Below are 17750 nucleotides of genomic sequence, written 5' to 3' on the forward strand. Positions count from 1 at the left end.
ATTGATCCGGACTATATGCGGATGCGGAGGAGAAGCACAGATAGCTCTTACTCTCCAGATGATCAGCTATATCACCCGGGTCTACTGCTGCGGAGAAGATCTAATGAAGAAAAAGAAGACAAACACAGAAAGACAATTATTTTTTGGGTTGAGAACAAATCTTTATAAAACAGGCATTTTTGTGAGTACGGCACAAATGGCATCATTTCTCAACACGTAAAAGGCCTGCAAAATCTAGAAATCCCATGAAAACATTTAATATAACAGTAACAAAAGGAGGTAATAAGAATAATCAAACACAACTGAAAAATGTTTAATTAAAAGAATCTGAGATGAACTGCAATAAATGCTCATTTCTTGTGAAAAAATATCAGAACACCCCATATATACAGCTCAAAAAAACAATTGAGACAATTTAGCTGGTATACATTTCTCAGATTTTACCATTTAAAGATATGTGTTTGAATATTGTTGTTTTATTCTATAAACTACAGACATTTCTCCCAAGTTTCCAATAAAAATGGCATCATTTAGAGCATTTACTTGCAAAAAAAGATTAATAACAAAAGAGATGGTGTTCCTTCAGACCGCAAAAAAAAAAAGTTCATATTCATTTAGAAACAATAATATTACTGTTTTACCTCAGAAATTGTTCAATAAACAATTTGGTGGACCCTGATTTTTAATCACAGCTAATCAACACTATTAAAAACATCTGGAATATAATCAAGAGGAAGATGGATGATCACAATCCATCAAACCAAGCTTGACTGCTTAAATGTTTGAGCCAGGAGTGGCAAAAGTTATCCAAAAGCAGTGTGTAAGACTGGTGGAGAAGAACATGTCAAGATGCATGAAAGCTGTGATTACAAATAATGGTTATTCCATCAAATATTGATTTCTGGACTTCTAAACTAAATTAATATGATTTTTCTTTGCATTATTTGAGGTCTGAAAGCTCTGCATCTTGTTTGTTATTTCAGCCATTTCTCATTTTCTGCAAATAAATGCTCTAAATGACAATATCTTTATTTGGAATTCAGGAGAAATGTTGTCTGTAGTTTATAGAATAAAACAACAATGTTCATTTTACTCAAACATAAACCTATAAATAGCAAAATCAGAGAAACTTGTCATTTAACAAACCTCTGCACCTCTAAAAGTAATTACTGAGCTGATTAGTTGAATCTGATGTGTTGGGAGAAAGAAACACTGGATTATATTAATAACTAATTGGGGGAAAAGGGGGAACCACCAGTTGTTAGTGTAGAGACCAATAAAAGAGCTTCATAATGTAGTGAGAATTATATCTAAAAATAAATATAATTAACTTATTAGCCTATTCCTCAGCCTTACCTTAGTGAACACCATCTTTTCATGCAACAGAAGAGGAAACACGGAGGGTACACACTTAGTTTTGTGGTACCGTCCCATCATTCGCACACTCAGGTAAACGTCTTCATGGGACGGTAACAGGACCCCTGGACAGGTGACCTAATAATTACAGCAAAAAAAATTCATAAAAACAAAATTATATACAGAATTTTAAATTGGTTAAGCACAGACGGAAAACAATAGCTTAACTTTATAAGCTATAGGGTTAATTATTAAAGTTTTATCCACTGCAATGAACTCCAGTTAGTTAGAGAAGTCAAAACCTTTAAGCCCAAACTTATTACTAAACTATTTCAGGTTTATGCATTGTATGGGTTGCACCACACAAATTTGCATGTATATAGACCCATTAGATACGAAATATTAACTCTACCAAGAGAAAACAATATATGGCTTGTTTGGAGCTTAGAGATTGAGAACAGGACTCACATTAGATATAAACTTTAGATATTAGCTATTTCTGCTAATACAAAGTTATTCTATATACATATACATTTTCTTATCTTATAAATGGCTTTATTACTGCAGTTCTTTATCTGTTAGACTAACTCTAAGGACTAAGTCTTAGTTTCAGCATTGAGGAGAAGAATTAATCACGTTAATCTGAGCTAAAGGCTAAAGCTGCTGTTTCCACTTTTTGGAGTTTTTAGTTCATTTGTTTTACTTAAATTAGTTCCTTACATTTTGGACACTGGATTTTGTACAAAATTTTCGGTTGTTGACTGGACCTGAAAAGCTTAAATGGCAAAAATAAAGATGAAAAATGGGGATGTTCTAAAACCTTTCACCTATAATGTAACTTACCTATAGAAATATATAGCAATATTTTGTTTTTGCAATAGTACCGGTACATAAATATAGTTATATCTGTGCTGGCTGACCACTGTCTTTTAGTTGTAGCATATTATTGGTTGATTGACGAATGTGTTATACATTTGTTTTTGTCATGTAAAAGTTGGTTCTGGTTAAAAGATATAATATAATAAATATAGTTTTGTAAAATGAGAGTTTGAAACTAAGGGCTTAGAAGAGGCTTTAGACACAAACTTCAATAGGACTTTAATCAACACGGACAAGAATCCAGCACATTCACTCTTTTATCATAACTAGAAAAAGACAGATAAAACACAGAGAACTCTGGAACTATTAAAAGTAGAAGTATTTTCTTTTAATTAGAAATAACAGATGAAGCCAGAGAGCGGTGAGTACTGTTTCCTACACCTTCAAATAAAAACTCCTGGAAACTGGAGAAAAAGAGTCAGTTTTAGCAAAGAAGAGAAGAGTTAAAGGTCTGATATGTAAAGAATTGAGGTTATTATGATGAGAAAATTGGTTATACGGCACTGCTACTAAACATTAGGACTGCTGTAAAACTCCAGCCCCGCCCTGAGCTCCAGCAGCGCAGCTGCGCTGTGTTTACGGTAATTAGCCGCTAGCTGCGTTAGTTAGGTTAGCTCCGCGGGCTTTTTTAAATGAATAACGGCTGAAAGAGTTCAGAAATAGAGCTGAATTAAAGCGCAGTGCGGTACAGAGTTAGTATAAAGTTAGTACAGTAGAACTGAGAGACTTACAGCGTGTAGTTTTAGCTGTACAGTAACCTGTAGCGCTGTGTTTCGGCCTCTCACTGTTACTCTCCCCATCTCTAACTAACTAACTCTCCGTTACCCGGGATACACCTACTGAACGATTCCTGTCAAAATAAAAGTCCCCCTAAAAATTCAGCTTTGAGTCTGTGTTAAAAGTTAAAAGTTCGTCAAATTGAAAGATCTAGAAAAAATAGATAATATATTAAGTTTAAAGTATTTTTTCAGTATTAAACTTTTGCTTGCCTTGATTATTGTAATCTGCGTATAATATAAAAATGATTCATCTCACATATTTGCAACCACACCCTGCAAAAACAAAAACTAAAACAAAAAATTGCTTTGTTTTAATGTTATATAAAATTATTGTGTTTTATATGTTGGTTTTTTAAAAGTAATGAAGTGGTAAAACATTAAAACAAAAGTTTGAACATGTATTTTTTTTATAAAAAAAAACGAGTGAAGGTAAAAAAAAACACAATTGCACTAATTAAAAGCTTGTTGAAACCGATAAACACATAATTAATGTAGATTAAAAATTTGCTTTGTGTTGCTGGGAAATACAGATGTTCTGATTCTTTATTAAAAGTAGCATTATAAATGAAATATATTTCTTTCAGCCACTGAAAGCCTGTTTTATACTCAGCAACAAAATCAGTAGATTTGGGTTGTTATTTAATAAAATTCAGCTTTAAGTCTTTAAGTACATAAAATACTATGAACTAGTTCAAAACTAGTTACAAGCATATTGAAACTAATAAACACATTACTTAATGTAGATTAAAAAAGGTAAGAAATTGTACTAAAAGTGGTGTTGCTGGGAAATACAGACTCAGGAAACCACTCCTTATTAAAAATAATATTTCTGTGAATAGACAAAATCAGTGGTTTAAACATTTTTAATTAATTAATACAATTAATACAATTCTGTTTAGAGTTTAAAACTAATTTAAAGCATATTGAAACTGATAAACACATACATGTATAAATACATTATTTAATGCACATGTAATACAAAGCCTCTGGGTAGGTACCCTTTAAAGAAACTGTACACTTCAAATATAGTGTCCATATATGTTGTGGAGCTGTGCTTCTTTTAGCTGTGCTGAAGCTCAGTAAAAAGGTGTATAGAGAAGACACCACAATGGCAGTGATTACAATGTTTGAATTAAAAATGGGGGCACTTATCCACCCTCTACCCCAACATCAGGAGGGTGAATAACGTGCCGCCTGTGTAACTGCCCAAAAAAATGACATAAACAACAAACACAACCCCAAAAATAACACCCTCCCTCTCACAAGCATGTGTGTGATATATCTTTTATGTAATATTAATTTTCTATTTTGAACTTACTTGAAGGTAGCAGACAGGTGCAGGGGGGATTGGTGCTGGGTGGTTGGTGGTGGTATTAAGAATTTACAGCTGCATCAGGACAATTAAGCCGCGATGCGCCTGGTTTACTGAGGCAAGCAAAAGGGAGTAATGGGTCGAGATACAGGTAAAAAATGACAGCCCAGTGGGGAGGTGAGGTGCAAAGCAGCTTTGTGTGTTGATGTGTTGGTGTGTGTGTGTGTGTGTGTGTGTAAGAATCCGTAGATGGATGTGTTTTCTCATTCGCATTAGCTCTCTCCATCTTTTCGTCTACCATGTAAAATGCGAGTCATTTGTTTATGCTGGTTCTGACTGATTGCCTCACTTATTCCGAATGACTGGCCTGAAAAATATACGCTGCTCTTCACGCCACTCTTGACTGATAGTCTGAGCCATCCTGCTTAAGCCGGTGTCGGAGGAGAGAAGGAGGGGTGGAGAGACCAGATGAGGCAGCAGGCGCACTGTATTTAAGAGAGTCTGGAAGGCTGGTGTGTATTTAATGTGTGGTATGGTAATATGCTGGAACACAGTGCACACTTTTGCACTGTAGGACTTTGGAAAATGATTAGTAAGGCCCTGCTGTACAAATTTCGTGCTGGTAGGTTAGCCAGGTTAGTCCAGTTACCCGGTTTCCATTTGCAGAGTCGCTTAATCAGGACTATTAAGCGAACAGAACAGAGTAAGGGCTCAATTAATGTCGATAACATTGCGCCAGCAATGCTGGTGAGTAGGCTCATCCAACGTTACTGATGCCGCATTAGCAATGCCAGCAACTGGGCTCATCCAAATTTGATAACTTTGCACTAGCAATGCCAGAGAGCAGGCTCATTCAATGTCAATAACATTGCACCAGCAATGACTAGGCTCATCCAATGTTAAAGCCACACTAGCAATGCTGGCGACTGGGTTCTATCGACTTTGGTAACGCTATACTAGCAATGCCGGTGACCAGGCTCATCCAATGACAATAACGCTACACTAACAGTGCCGGAGAGTTGGCTTATCCAACATTGTTAACGTTGCCTTAGCAATGCTGGCAACTGGGCTCATCCAACGACGATACCGCTGCACTAACGAAGCTGGAAACCAGGCTCATCCAATGTCGATAACATTGCACTAGCAATGCTGGACACCATGCTCATCCAACATTAATTATGTAGGCTCATCCAATGCCAAAAACACTATACTAGCAATGCCAGAGACCAGGCTCATCCAATGTCGATAACGTTGCAGTAGCGATGCCAGCGACTAGGCTCATCCAACATCGATAATATTTCACTTGCAATGCCTAAGATTGGGCTAATCCAACGTCACTTATGCCATGCTAGCAATGCTGGTGGCTAAACTCCTCCAATGTCAATAACGCTGCACTAGCGAAGCTGGAAACCAGGCTCATCCAACATTGATAACGCTGCATTAGCAATGCCAGCAACTGGGCTCATCCAATGTCGATAATGTTGCACTAGCAATGCCGGATACCAGACTCATCCAATGTTAATTATGCAACGCTGACAATGCTGGTGACTGGGCTCATCCAACGTTGATAATGCTGTACTAGCAATGCTGAAGATCGGGCTCATCCAATGTCACTTATGGCACGCTAGCAATGCCAGCGTCTGGGATCATCCAATGTCGAAATCGTTGCCCTAGCAATACTGGAGACCAGGCTCATCCAACGTTACTGACGCCACATAAGCAATGCTGGTGACTGGGCTCATCTAACATTGATAAGGTTGCACTAGCAATACTGGAGACCAGGCTCATCCAATGTTACTGACTCCACATAAGCAATGCTGGTGACTGGGCTCATCTAACATTGATAAGGTTGCACTAGCAATGCCGGGGGGCAAGCTCATCCAATGTTGATAACATTACATAAGTAATGCTGGAGACCAGGATCATCCAACATCACTAAGTCTGTGTTAGCAGTGCAAGAAACCGGGCTCATCTAACGTCACTAATGCCACGTTAGCAATGCCAAGATCATCCAACATTGCTAACTCTAAGTTAGTAATAATCCAGGCTCATCCAAAGTTCCCAGTGCCGTGTTAGCAGTCCTGGAATCCAATGTCGATAACGCCCAACTGACCTGGAAAACTAAATGAGAATGATTAATGATTAATTGATTGAGTTTTGTGTTGAGTTAGCTCAGAAAGCATTCTTCAATTAGTTGCTTCATCATTATAATTTGGTATGCCTTTACATTGCTTAGATTTGTGAATGGTTTATTATGCATAGTACTACTCATATAATCTGTACATTGTGGAAATATTTAAATATTTAATGTGATAAATTGCTGTAAGACAGTACACACAGTACACAGTTGACAATGGGCTGATGGTCCCTAACCTGAGATTAAAATGAATTTTGTTGCCAAAAAAAATGAAAAGGCAGCTTTTGTAACAGAAATTTCAGAGCTATCTTTGAACAAATGCACTTAGTAATACACTGCAAATAAAAAAGCCTGGGCTAAAGCCAATACAATTCTTAAATACAATAAACCATCATGATAATCAAATCCGTCTTATAAAAACAATCTTAATGCATTCAGACAAGCGAGACAAGTACCAGAGAATAAAGATAAACTCAAACACAGCACTCTGGAGATAATACATGCAATCACTTTACAGTAATAAGTGCAATTGAATTAAATACATCTTCTATGAAGATAAGAGGCAACGGCAAAAGCAAGACAAAGCACACTGCTGTTGGTTTTTCAAAAAGGCAAGAAAAAGGCAAATCAAAGCAACCATTATCTTTCAATGATTGATGTCTTAAGCAACAGCGTATTTGTGTGGGCTCGTCATCGATATCAGGTGAGTGGTTCGCTGTGTAATCCAGAAGATGATTATACGGTGGTGCTTGAACGTTTGTGAATTGAGAAAAGTGAGAATTTTCAATATTTTTGCATTACTTTAATATAATAATTTTACTTATTCATCAAAGAAAATGATGCAACATGACATGTCTTTGAAAGGCAAACTTATGTGAACTTTTTGCAGCAATAACTACAACTATACTTGTTTTGTAGGGAATTTTAACCCATTTCTCCGTAAAAATGAACTTCAACTCTGTTATTTTGTTAAGTTTTCTCCCATGAAATGCTCCTTCAGCTCCTTTCTCCTTTCTGACATTTCTATTGGATTAAAGTCAGAACTTCTGTGCTTAGGGTCATTATCCTGCCGCAAGATCCACGTTCCTCTGAGATTGAGTTCGTTGCCAGATGTCTTGAAAAATGATATTTTTCTTCAGAATTTAGCTGGTATACCTTAGAATTCATTGTTAGCCATTCTATCTGAGATGCAGCAAAACAGGCCCAAACCTTTATTGATACTCCCACCACCGTGTTTTACAGATGGGATGGGTTTTTTAAGATGAAATGCAGTGCTTTCCATCTTTCCTTAAAACCAAAAAATTCTCATTTAAACCAAAAATATCTATTTTGGTCTCATCTGTTCACATGACAGAGCAAGTGCAGCCCTGCCATGCCCACCATTGTAGTTTAGTGTTGAAGTTAAAAAATACATTTTAGATATTTAGAATTTTAGAATAATTTTAGAATCATTTTAGAATTTAGATTTTGTATTACTAAATTTTTAATTAAATAAATCAGAATCTTGTTTTTTTTTATTTTTACCTGAAAATATACGTATTAAATGTTTTTTGATACATAGCAGAATGTTTTTAATTTTTAAATAATGATTTTTAACAGCTAATTTCACCACCTCACAAATTTAAATCACAAAAAGCATTTTTATTGTTATTTTTTAAATTATGCCATTAAATATTTCAAGCTAATTAAAAGAAAGTCGGTTTAATTTCATTCAAATATGCAAAATGTGGATTTTTATGCTCCATATAAGTCTAACAATTGTGTCTCATTTGTTTTAGCTGATTATCTTTAAATTTTAAATTAAGTTTAATTTAGTTTTAGGATGTTGGATAATGTTTTATGTCAATTTTTGTTTTTGTTGGCCACCACCACCCCCCATCTTCGGAGGACTATTTAAGATTTTATTTTTATTGGTTATTTATTGAGGAAGGACAGGGACATAAGCAAACATGACACTCACAAAAGAAAAAGAACAAGAAAGGAGAAAAAAAGTAAAAAAAACTAAAGAAAGATAGAAAATTCATTTGTTTTTAAATATGGAAAAATCTAAATAGTTATTCAACTTTTAAGCACCACTGTATATAATGATGATGAAGACGATGTTGAGATCTATTATTTCTTCCTCTTTAAAGGATCGGAGTCCAGAGTGTCCGTGATGTTTGTGATTCAGTATTCTCTCACTCCCTGGAATCTTCTCTCACTTCTTTCTCCATTCTGATTCTTTCCGTTTCCAGCATTATTCCCCTGGCGACCGGCAGGTACGGCGTCCCCACTGTCAACAGGAACAGAACGATGGCCAATCAGAGAAAAGCTTTAATAAAATTCGGAAATAAGGCAGATTTTTTGGGGGTCATCATTAAAACTCTAGTAAAGTGTACTGAATAGCCACTCACACTTCATTTAATCTCAAATATCTCTGAAAAAATATTCATCTTTAAATTCATTCATAAAATCATTTTTGTGCTTCATATGTGTATGTATATATGTATATATATATATATGTATATATATGTATATATATATATATTTTTTTCTAATTTAATAAGGACAACCGAGAAAAAAAAATACATAAAAATGACACAACAATATATTTTTTCATATCCTGTACACATTTTGAATGTGCTCATTGATTGTTCATTGATAGAACGGTTTGACCCCAGGCTTTTAGGCTGTATTATGAAACAGCAATTTAAGCATTAAAATGTTGTAATCTTAATAATGTCTAATAAAACAAAATCTAGTGCCAATTAAAAATTACTTGAGAGATCACTGAACCATTTTACAATATTTCTCATTTTTGATTATTATGTGCCTATAGCACAGTTGAACCTGTGAGGGCGCTGCAGAGGCAGAAATAACCGCGATAAAAGTTTTTTTTCAAGTTAAGAAAGGTTTATAAAAAAATTCCCAAAAAATTAAGCAGGATTGGTATGTTTAATTACTTTAGAGGAATTCTTTAAACTGAATTTTGTACAAACCTACCAAACAAAGTTTTATCTAGGGCAATTTATCTTATCCCACTCATTCAGCTGCTACTCAGCTGTATATCCCCTATCTCTAATAATGCCTCAACAAAAGGAGGGTGAAGACCAGCACATGCCTCCACCGACACATGTGAAGTCAGACTCCGCCTCTTTTCCAACTGCTACTGATGCATCATCATTGCCGAGTAGCATCACAGCACTAACACTCTGAGGAAAGTGCAGCGACTGGGTTCTGATACATCAGCTCACAGATGCAGCCTTGTGCTGATCCACATCACCCTAGGAGTGATGAGGGGAAAGAGCATCATCTACTGTACCCACCCAGAGAGAGCAAGGCCAATTGTGCTCTCTCAGAGCTCCGGCAGCTGATGGCAAGCTGCATGAACAGGATTAGAATCAACAATTTGAGCCAGGGTGAGTGTACATACCTGTTATGAGTGGTTAATTTATTCTCATCAGTCAGGTTGTTCAGTTTATAGTAATCCAGGAATGTTCTTGCGACGTTCCTCCCCAGCTTCATATCTACAGAATGCAGGTTAAGGAAGCAGGCCCTTTTTTTTGAGAGAACTGTTATTATTATTATTATCACTGTTAATCACATCTCAGCAATCACAGCTGCTCCACATGGCAGCAACTCATAACTAGAATAGTAAAGTTCAATTATGAACTTTAAGTTGGCTTGGAAAAGCTCATTAATAACATTGAAAACAGTTTATAATCAGCTAAACACTTTAAACAGACAGCTTAAATCCAGTATTGTAATTTCACAGTTACCTTAAATTCGTAAAAATAATAATATTTCGTAATCAAAATTTGCAAATAATGATTAAAGTGGTGTAGAGTCCAAAAACAGAGAAGTAGAGACTGAATAGTAGAGAAGTAGAAGAATGAATGAGAAACAGAGAATTAGAAAGAAAGAGAGATCGAGAAATAGAGAAGTAGAGAAAGAAAGAGAAAGTACAAGAAAGAAGTAGAAAGAAAAGAATGCAAGAAAAAGACAATAGAGAGAAAGAGAAATAGAGGCGTTGAAAAAGTATGGGGAAAAAAGTGCATATTAACGAAGTTTTTACGAAAAACGTATGATATATCGCTCCAAAAAGCACAAGCAACCTAAATGGGTATAGGTCCTACGATACTGCAAAATTTTGTGATTCTACCATAAAAGCTGTGGGAGGAGATTCTCCTGATCTGGTAGTAGAAGGTAGTTAGTTAGAGGTGTTAGGAGAGTAAGTGCTCTTTGAAGAGCTCTGTCTTCAGGAGTTTATTAAAGATAGTGAGAGATTCTCCTGATCTGGTAGTAGAAGGTAGTTAGTTAGAGGTGTTAGGAGAGTAAGTGCTCTTTGAAGAGCTCAGTCTTCAGGAGTTTATTAAAGATAGTGAGAGAGTCTCCTGATCTGGTAGTAGAAGGTAGTTTGTTCCACCATTGGGGAACTCTGTATGAGAACAGTCTGGATTGCTTTGTGTGAGTGTTTATTTGGTAAAGCGAGGCGACGTTCACTGGAGGAGCGCTGCGGCTGGGAGGTAGCGTAAGTCTTCAGGAGTGATCAGTGCAGGTAGGAAGGAGCTGTTCTGTCATCACCTTGTAGGCGATTGTAAGAGCTTTGAATTTGATACGAGCATCAACTGGTAGCCAATGGAGCTCAATGAGCAGCGGGGTGACATGTGCCTGTTGGTTTTGGCTGGTTGAAGACCAGACGTGCTGCTGCATTCTGGATCATTTGGAGTGGTTTTACGACACAAATACTGTCTCCGATACCAAAAGAAATTCTCCAAAATGACCAGAAATAAACCCTTTTTACCTTTAACTAATAGATCTTTTTCACAACTCCAGCCCCCCTTTCCCCCGTTATTTAAAGGCATCTTAGATGGCCAGTGTTTGTTTAGAGGTGGCCAACTTTAGGCGAAATTACCAAATTTGACCAGATAGCTTAATTTGACATACAGCCCCACCCTCGATTGGAATTGGTGATTAATCAGCTGATCAAATTAAAAGACTCAAGATTCATATCTCCTGTAAAGTTGCTCTTTTGGAAATACATATGTTTAATTTGACAGTGACGATGTAACAAACTGACCTAAATGCTTGGAATTGTAAAAAATAATTGAGTAACTAAACTAAAAACATAGTTTGTAATCAGATACTGCATCATTCTAATTTTGCCTGACTGAGTGTCTTATGGTGTAAAACTTACCAGTAATGACATATTACACATTATTTTTCGCACTTTATGGCGCATTTATAATTCTTTCATTTTCCCAAAAATCGTCAGTGAGCTTTAAAATCTTATGTATGAATCGAAGTGTTTCAGTTTGTCGAGTTTCCAGCGCCAAGACTGGAGTAGTATTAGCATTAGCTGCAAACTAAGCGCTAAGCACTAGCCCTTTTACTGTTGTGAGGTGAGTATATCAGACTGTAGCCTTTGTGTTTAACGCGTTAAAACAAGCTACATGAAATGAAACTCTAGCTAATATCGCCCTGATTTACTGGAACACTCAGGGTTCCTCAGTGTAGCGCTGTTAGGCGGCATTTACTAGCGCTTACCACAGCTAGCCACTAATGCTAATGCTGCTGCACTCAGCCTTAGTTTAAATTAGGAAATCTAAACTTACTGTAAATAAACAAAAGCGCTTTATTCACCCAAATAAACAATTTTTAGGAGAGAAATCTGAGTAGATTAACATCCAGTGCTCGTTTGACTTTGAAAGAAAAGGTTTTTTTAATAATTACAGTTTTGTTTAGTGTCGCATAATGTGTCTTCTAATTCATTGCGCCTTAAAGTGCGCAAAATACGGTACAATTAACAAAAAGTTCACAGTTTATGAACAAGATGCTCTATTTTACATCATTAATAAGCGAGGCTCTGCTGCACCTGTGCGAGGTGTTTAACGGAGCACCCCTCTGCGAGCGGGTCGAGATGATGAATTGAGACGGAGACGTAATGTTTCACCTTTGGACGTCAGCCGGTTGTTGATGGCCAGATATGACATGTCAGACTGTCAAAGTTCTGTGATTGAAACAAGACCCCTGGAAGAAAAACAAGGTAAAAAGTGCTTCAGCCATTCTTTATTTTTTATTTTCCAATCTCGTCCAACGGTCAAAAATTACCCGGGCCACATAAATCCAGAGGCTATGGCTTGAATCCCATTATCCAAAGCTGTTAACTCCAAAACAATCCATTCCGGGCGTGATCCACCCGCCTGGGTCCTGGGTCATGCATTTGCGTCATGTAATGTACACACACACACAGCAAGTGAGGACATCTGGTCCTCACAAAGTTAGCAACACTTGCACATATAAACACACTAATTGATTTAGCTGGTTTTGCTAATCTTGTGAGGACCTTTCATTGACATAACTATACTGTAAGTGTACACTGATGTAAGAATAAGTTAACTACACCTAATTCTACACCTAAACCTTGACTTCACTATCCAAACTTTATCCAATTCACCCTACCACTCCATGCTTGTGATGACATCGGGTCCTCAAAAAGGTAGCAAAACACACACAAAGCAAACACACACAAACCCACAGCTCGACAAAATATGACAGTGCAGATTAAATGACATTTCTATCCACTAGCTGCTCTCTTTTCACTACTGATTTACTACGACGCCACTGCGTTATTCATTACCGCCTGCGTTATTCATTTCCCGATATAATGCCGCAATTTTTCAGCTAAATAAAAAGCCGAGAGACAAGGTTGCTCATCCTATCGGGCACGACGTGACCTTGATTAGAAGAAGAGGGCATGGCGTCTGCCTTTGATCTACGCCATCCTGGCTCGGAAAGCCGGAGGCTTCCTCGTCTCCCCCCTTCCTGCTCTCTGTAGCCCGGCCAGCCGGAGTGTGGAGTCATCGCGGGCTCCATCCTTCACCCAGCGGGCTGATGGGAAATCTCTCCACGACTCCAGCGCCTGTCTTCACACCCCATCTGGCCGGGGCTGCAACCTCTGCAGCCCTCCAAAAACAACAAGCTCTATTTTTGGACGGCAGGAGGAGAGCGGGCCAAGGTTTCGAGTGTTTTTGAAGGCTGGTGGAGAGGTGGGGGGGGTTGCGTTCCAGGATGTTGTGTATTTAAATGTCTTGGATATAGTGGGATGTAGTGGGGGGGGGGGTGATTTGACAAGACTTGTTTGAGAAGACCTGTTTGATTTTTTTTTTTTTGTTGGAAAGGTCCACCAAAAGGTTTTGAACTGGAGATGTCTCTGCGTTACGAGATCTGGCACCGATTCCTGCCGACTACGCCAACTGCCTCATATCCACAACATCCCTCTCATCCTTGACATTTTCGCAGTGACCTCGGAAAAAGTTTGCGCTTCCCCTTGATCAACAGAAACTCCATCAGTTTGTGTGTTTATGTGTTTTATTTCCAGTGTGTGTGTGTGTGTGTATATGTGTGTGTGTTTGCTCTGGGCGGCGACAGAAATAGCCCGAAACCTGCCGCGTACAGATGGCCTCTCAGCTTGTGATGTCACATCATGCACATCCATAGCAGGAAGTGGGTGATGGACGGCCCGAAGAGGGAGAAGAGAAGACTTCATTGGCATCGCAGCTGCAGGCAGGACTCTCCTGAGCTCTGATTGGCTGCTGGCCGCTGGCCAACATCAACCGCGGCTGCTGGAACGGATCGGCGAGCGGCGGGAAACGGCGCACCGGTGCCAAAACGTGAAAAACACACGCACAACCGCGGCGAGGCTGGAAGTTTCCAAAACATTCCCCGCCCCTGCAGGACAGCGAGGTGAGAACCGTTGCATAATCACGAGGCAGAAGGTTAGGCATCCCGGACCCGGCGTGAAGAAGAAGAACAGCTCGCGGTGGAGACGAGCCATGTGCGTCATCCCGCAGCCCTGAGATTCACCTTTAGTGAATCTCACCTTTAGTGCTTTGCACACTTTTGGCAGCATTCTCTCAATGAGCTTCAAGAGGTGGCCACCTAAAATTAAAAGTTTTCCAACGGTCTTGAAGGAAGGAGTTCCCAGAGGTGTTTATTAGCACTTGTTGCCCCTTTGTCTTCTTCACTCTGTGCTCCAGCTCACCCCAAACCATCTGGATTGAGTTCAGGTCTGGTGACTGTGGAGGTTCAGCTCATTTTTGGTTAAGTACATAAAACTCCACATGTGTTCATTCATAGTTTTGATGCTTCAATGAGAATCTATTTAATGAGAAGGTGTGTGTTACGACCCCTCGTCATATTGTTTTTTCCTTGTGTGCCATCTGTGCTGTTTGTGTTTAGTTTTTAGTTGCAGTACCATGACTGGCCACCAGGACAAAAAGGACAAGAGAAATCCTGACCTGGGAGAGACGTTCAGGGCTCCTCCCCTTTCCTGACCTGGAACAACTTCCTGCTCAGACCAACCCGGCACCTCCATTTTGTTCTCTGTGTGTTGCTTTAGTTTTTGTTACAGATTACAGTAGTTTTTGGGTAAAGTAGGGGGTGAGTGCCATTTAGTTTTGCTACCTTTTTCTCCTGTTTTGGTGACAGGGAGTCGGGGTAGTTTATGTATTTTATTTTCTTTATGTTGCAGGTTCAGTTAGTTGTCTTTGTTTGTTGGTTGGTTTTATTTGTTATTTTGTTATTATGCTCACTCCTGAAGTCATATTCCCTTAATTTTATCAATAAAATCGTTCTGATTTAATTCATTTTCAGTGTCTGGTGTTTGGTCTGGCAGAGGGTCTGGGGAGAAAGTCCACTCTCATTTTGTGTTACGGCCTGACCCTAGACCGGGCCGTTACAGTGTGTCCAAACTTTTGGCCTGTACTGTATTTCCGAGTCAAATTAAAGGTTGATTGTTTGAAGGTGCACTGTCAATTTATAAGAAAATTAAAGGATTTTAAGTGTATCTTACAGTCTTAAAATTAAGTATTTCTGGTTGTTTCATCAGTCTGCAATCAATCACCATAATAATAAAATAAAAGGAATTGCATGTTATATCTAATAAAATCTTACAGTGAAGGATTTCAGGTGTTGGCTGTGTTTCAGTAGGACAGACCTCACCGTGGTGAAGGACAGTTACCTTCAGAAGAGCAGCAGATCCCCTGGTGTCGCTGCTGGTGCATGTGTTGTTTTTGTTGTTTTTTTGTGTACACACTCTCTCTCCGGATCGATCTGCCAGCTTTCTCCGCCATTCAAGGACGAGACTCCGCAGAGCCGATGAGACGAGAGGGAGACGGATGCTTCCACCGCCTGGCAAATGATTTGTTTACCGGGTTGTTTATCCGCACGCGGGCCCCCAAACGGACAGACGGACAATGATGCCCCAATGACAAGGAACAAGACATCGAGGTCCGGAGCCGGCCGCCGGCTAACAAGCAGACAAATTAGGGCCATCAGCGCCATCAATACCGAGGAGTGACAGGCCTGTCACCAGGGTGTCACAGAGAGCCAATTAGCAATGCTAATTAGAACAGTAAACAGGAGAACACAAAGGGGGCCGGCGTCCTCCCCCTGCAGCTCCAAACTCACAGCCCGGCGCGGCGACCTCCTGCGGGACCGACGCCGGAGAAAAAGCAGCCAACGCTCCAGAACTGGAGGACGTTCCCTTTCACCTGCGTAGCTTCGGTTATTTCACAATAACTTCAGTTATGTTCCGTTAGAGACACACTAAGAAAAGTAAGCACAGATTTGTACCTAAAAGAGTACAAAGCTTGTCTCTGGGGCTGTACCTTATATTGAGGTACAAAAAGTACCTTTCAGTGAAAGTCCTTTGTTGTACCCATGGTTTTTGTGCCAGTAAAGATTATAAAGATTATAAACATTATCATGAACTAAATATGGCTCAAAAACTTGATGATCCAAAATTGTCTGGCTTTCAAATAAAAAATGTGCAATTAAAATATATATTGTTTATCAGTGCAGTGATACAGAATACTGATTGTACCCTTTGGCTGCAGGTTAAATGGTACAAATTTGTACTTATTGCTGTTAGAAATGACTTTGTACTTCAGAGGGAACAAATCTGACCCTGTAAAGACCAATATTGTACCTTTGAGGGTACAATTATGAAGAGTGTACCTTTGAGTACAAAAATGTACTCACATCGTACCTCTGTTATTTAGAGTGTAGCATTAGCTGTTTGCAAGTTTACAATCATCTCCATGTTATCTACATATTAATCAAAAGTTTAAAAGTCAGAACACAATACAGGTGCATCTCAGTGGTTTTTAATGGCTTACAGCCAATGAAAACCCAAAAATCTCAGAAAATTAGCCAGTGTGGGCAGTGTGCCAAGTCCTGCTGGAAAATGAAATCTGCATCTCTATAAAAGTTGTCAGTAGCAGAGGGAAGCTGTAAGATATGAAGTGCTGTAAGATTTTGTGGGAAAACAAAACTGCACTGACTTTAGACTTGATAATAAAACACAGTGGATCAACACCAGCAGATGACATGTCTCTTTATCCAAACCATCACTGATTGGTGGAAACTTCACACTAGACCTCAAGCAGTTTGGACTGTGTGTCTCTCCACTCTTCCTCCAGACTCTGCTCCCTTCATTTACAAATGAAATGTAAAATTTACTGATGATCAGTGATGGTTTGGAGAGACATGTCATCTGCTTCTTTACTTAAAATTCCCACAGGTGCCTAAAAAAATTGCACAATACTGTATATCTTCAAGAGATTATCATACAATGCTCTAGAAAACTATTCTTTGCCCCCTCCAATAAATGTATTATCCAGCTCCAGCTGGCCTGGTGTGAAAAATAACTGTTAGTTACTCAATAAGCCAATTAACAACTTCATATAGTTGATAATTGGGATCAATTCCCTAGAAACACCCAGGGTCAATTATTAACACCACTGTTAAATTTAAACTTCAATTAAATACAACCTTTACAGGAATGTAGGGGGGTGAAAAGCGAGAAGCAGACTGTGCTGTGATCAAGAACAGGTGAGAAAAAAAGCAAAAAAAAAGCTAATGAAATATGTCAATTAGTCCTGACACATTAATTAGGTTATGAGCTTTTTCTATAATATAAGAACATGACTTTAATAATTGTAGCCAACCTTGATATTACCTTATGTGACTCTTTGTGTCACTTTGAGTCTTTGCTTACATAAGAATGAACGTCACTAATATTTTGGCCAATCAGGCAATAACCAATGAATCAATATCGGCCCTTAATCACACAGTGAACTGTGACATGAATAATAACTGAATGCATCTCTAAAATATCTAAAAGTATTATTAATTCAAAGTTCACTGTTCTTTAGAATGTTGTAATGTTGTAAAATTATTATGCAATCATTGGACCCTATCGTACACCCTTTGCAAGGCATGTTGTGATGCTCATTGCTATCTT

The 17750-nt window shown here is 38.5% G+C and overlaps 2 protein-coding genes across 2 annotated transcripts in view; both read right to left on the reverse strand.

Moving 5' to 3' along the window:
• Positions 1–3059, reverse strand: part of spata6 (spermatogenesis associated 6) — a 34434-nt gene extending 31375 nt beyond the window's left edge. Inside the window, exons 1-3 of the mRNA XM_049486067.1 lie at positions 2967–3059; positions 1357–1494; positions 52–100 (exon numbers count right to left, since the gene is read on the reverse strand). Of these exons, the coding sequence (XP_049342024.1) occupies positions 52–100; positions 1357–1494; positions 2967–3035 (256 nt within the window). The 5' untranslated portion in view covers positions 3036–3059. The remainder of the gene's footprint in view (positions 1–51; positions 101–1356; positions 1495–2966) is intronic.
• An 825-nt stretch (positions 3060–3884) lies between these two features.
• agbl4 (AGBL carboxypeptidase 4) overlaps positions 3885–17750 on the reverse strand; it is a 678742-nt gene continuing 664876 nt past the window's right edge. Inside the window, exons 12-13 of the mRNA XM_049486062.1 lie at positions 9876–9969; positions 3885–8735 (exon numbers count right to left, since the gene is read on the reverse strand). Coding sequence (XP_049342019.1) covers positions 8630–8735; positions 9876–9969 — 200 coding nt within the window. The 3' untranslated portion in view covers positions 3885–8629. The remainder of the gene's footprint in view (positions 8736–9875; positions 9970–17750) is intronic.

Source organism: Astyanax mexicanus, chromosome 12 (genome assembly GCF_023375975.1).
Source record: "Astyanax mexicanus isolate ESR-SI-001 chromosome 12, AstMex3_surface, whole genome shotgun sequence".
Lineage (NCBI taxonomy): Eukaryota > Metazoa > Chordata > Actinopteri > Characiformes > Acestrorhamphidae > Astyanax > Astyanax mexicanus.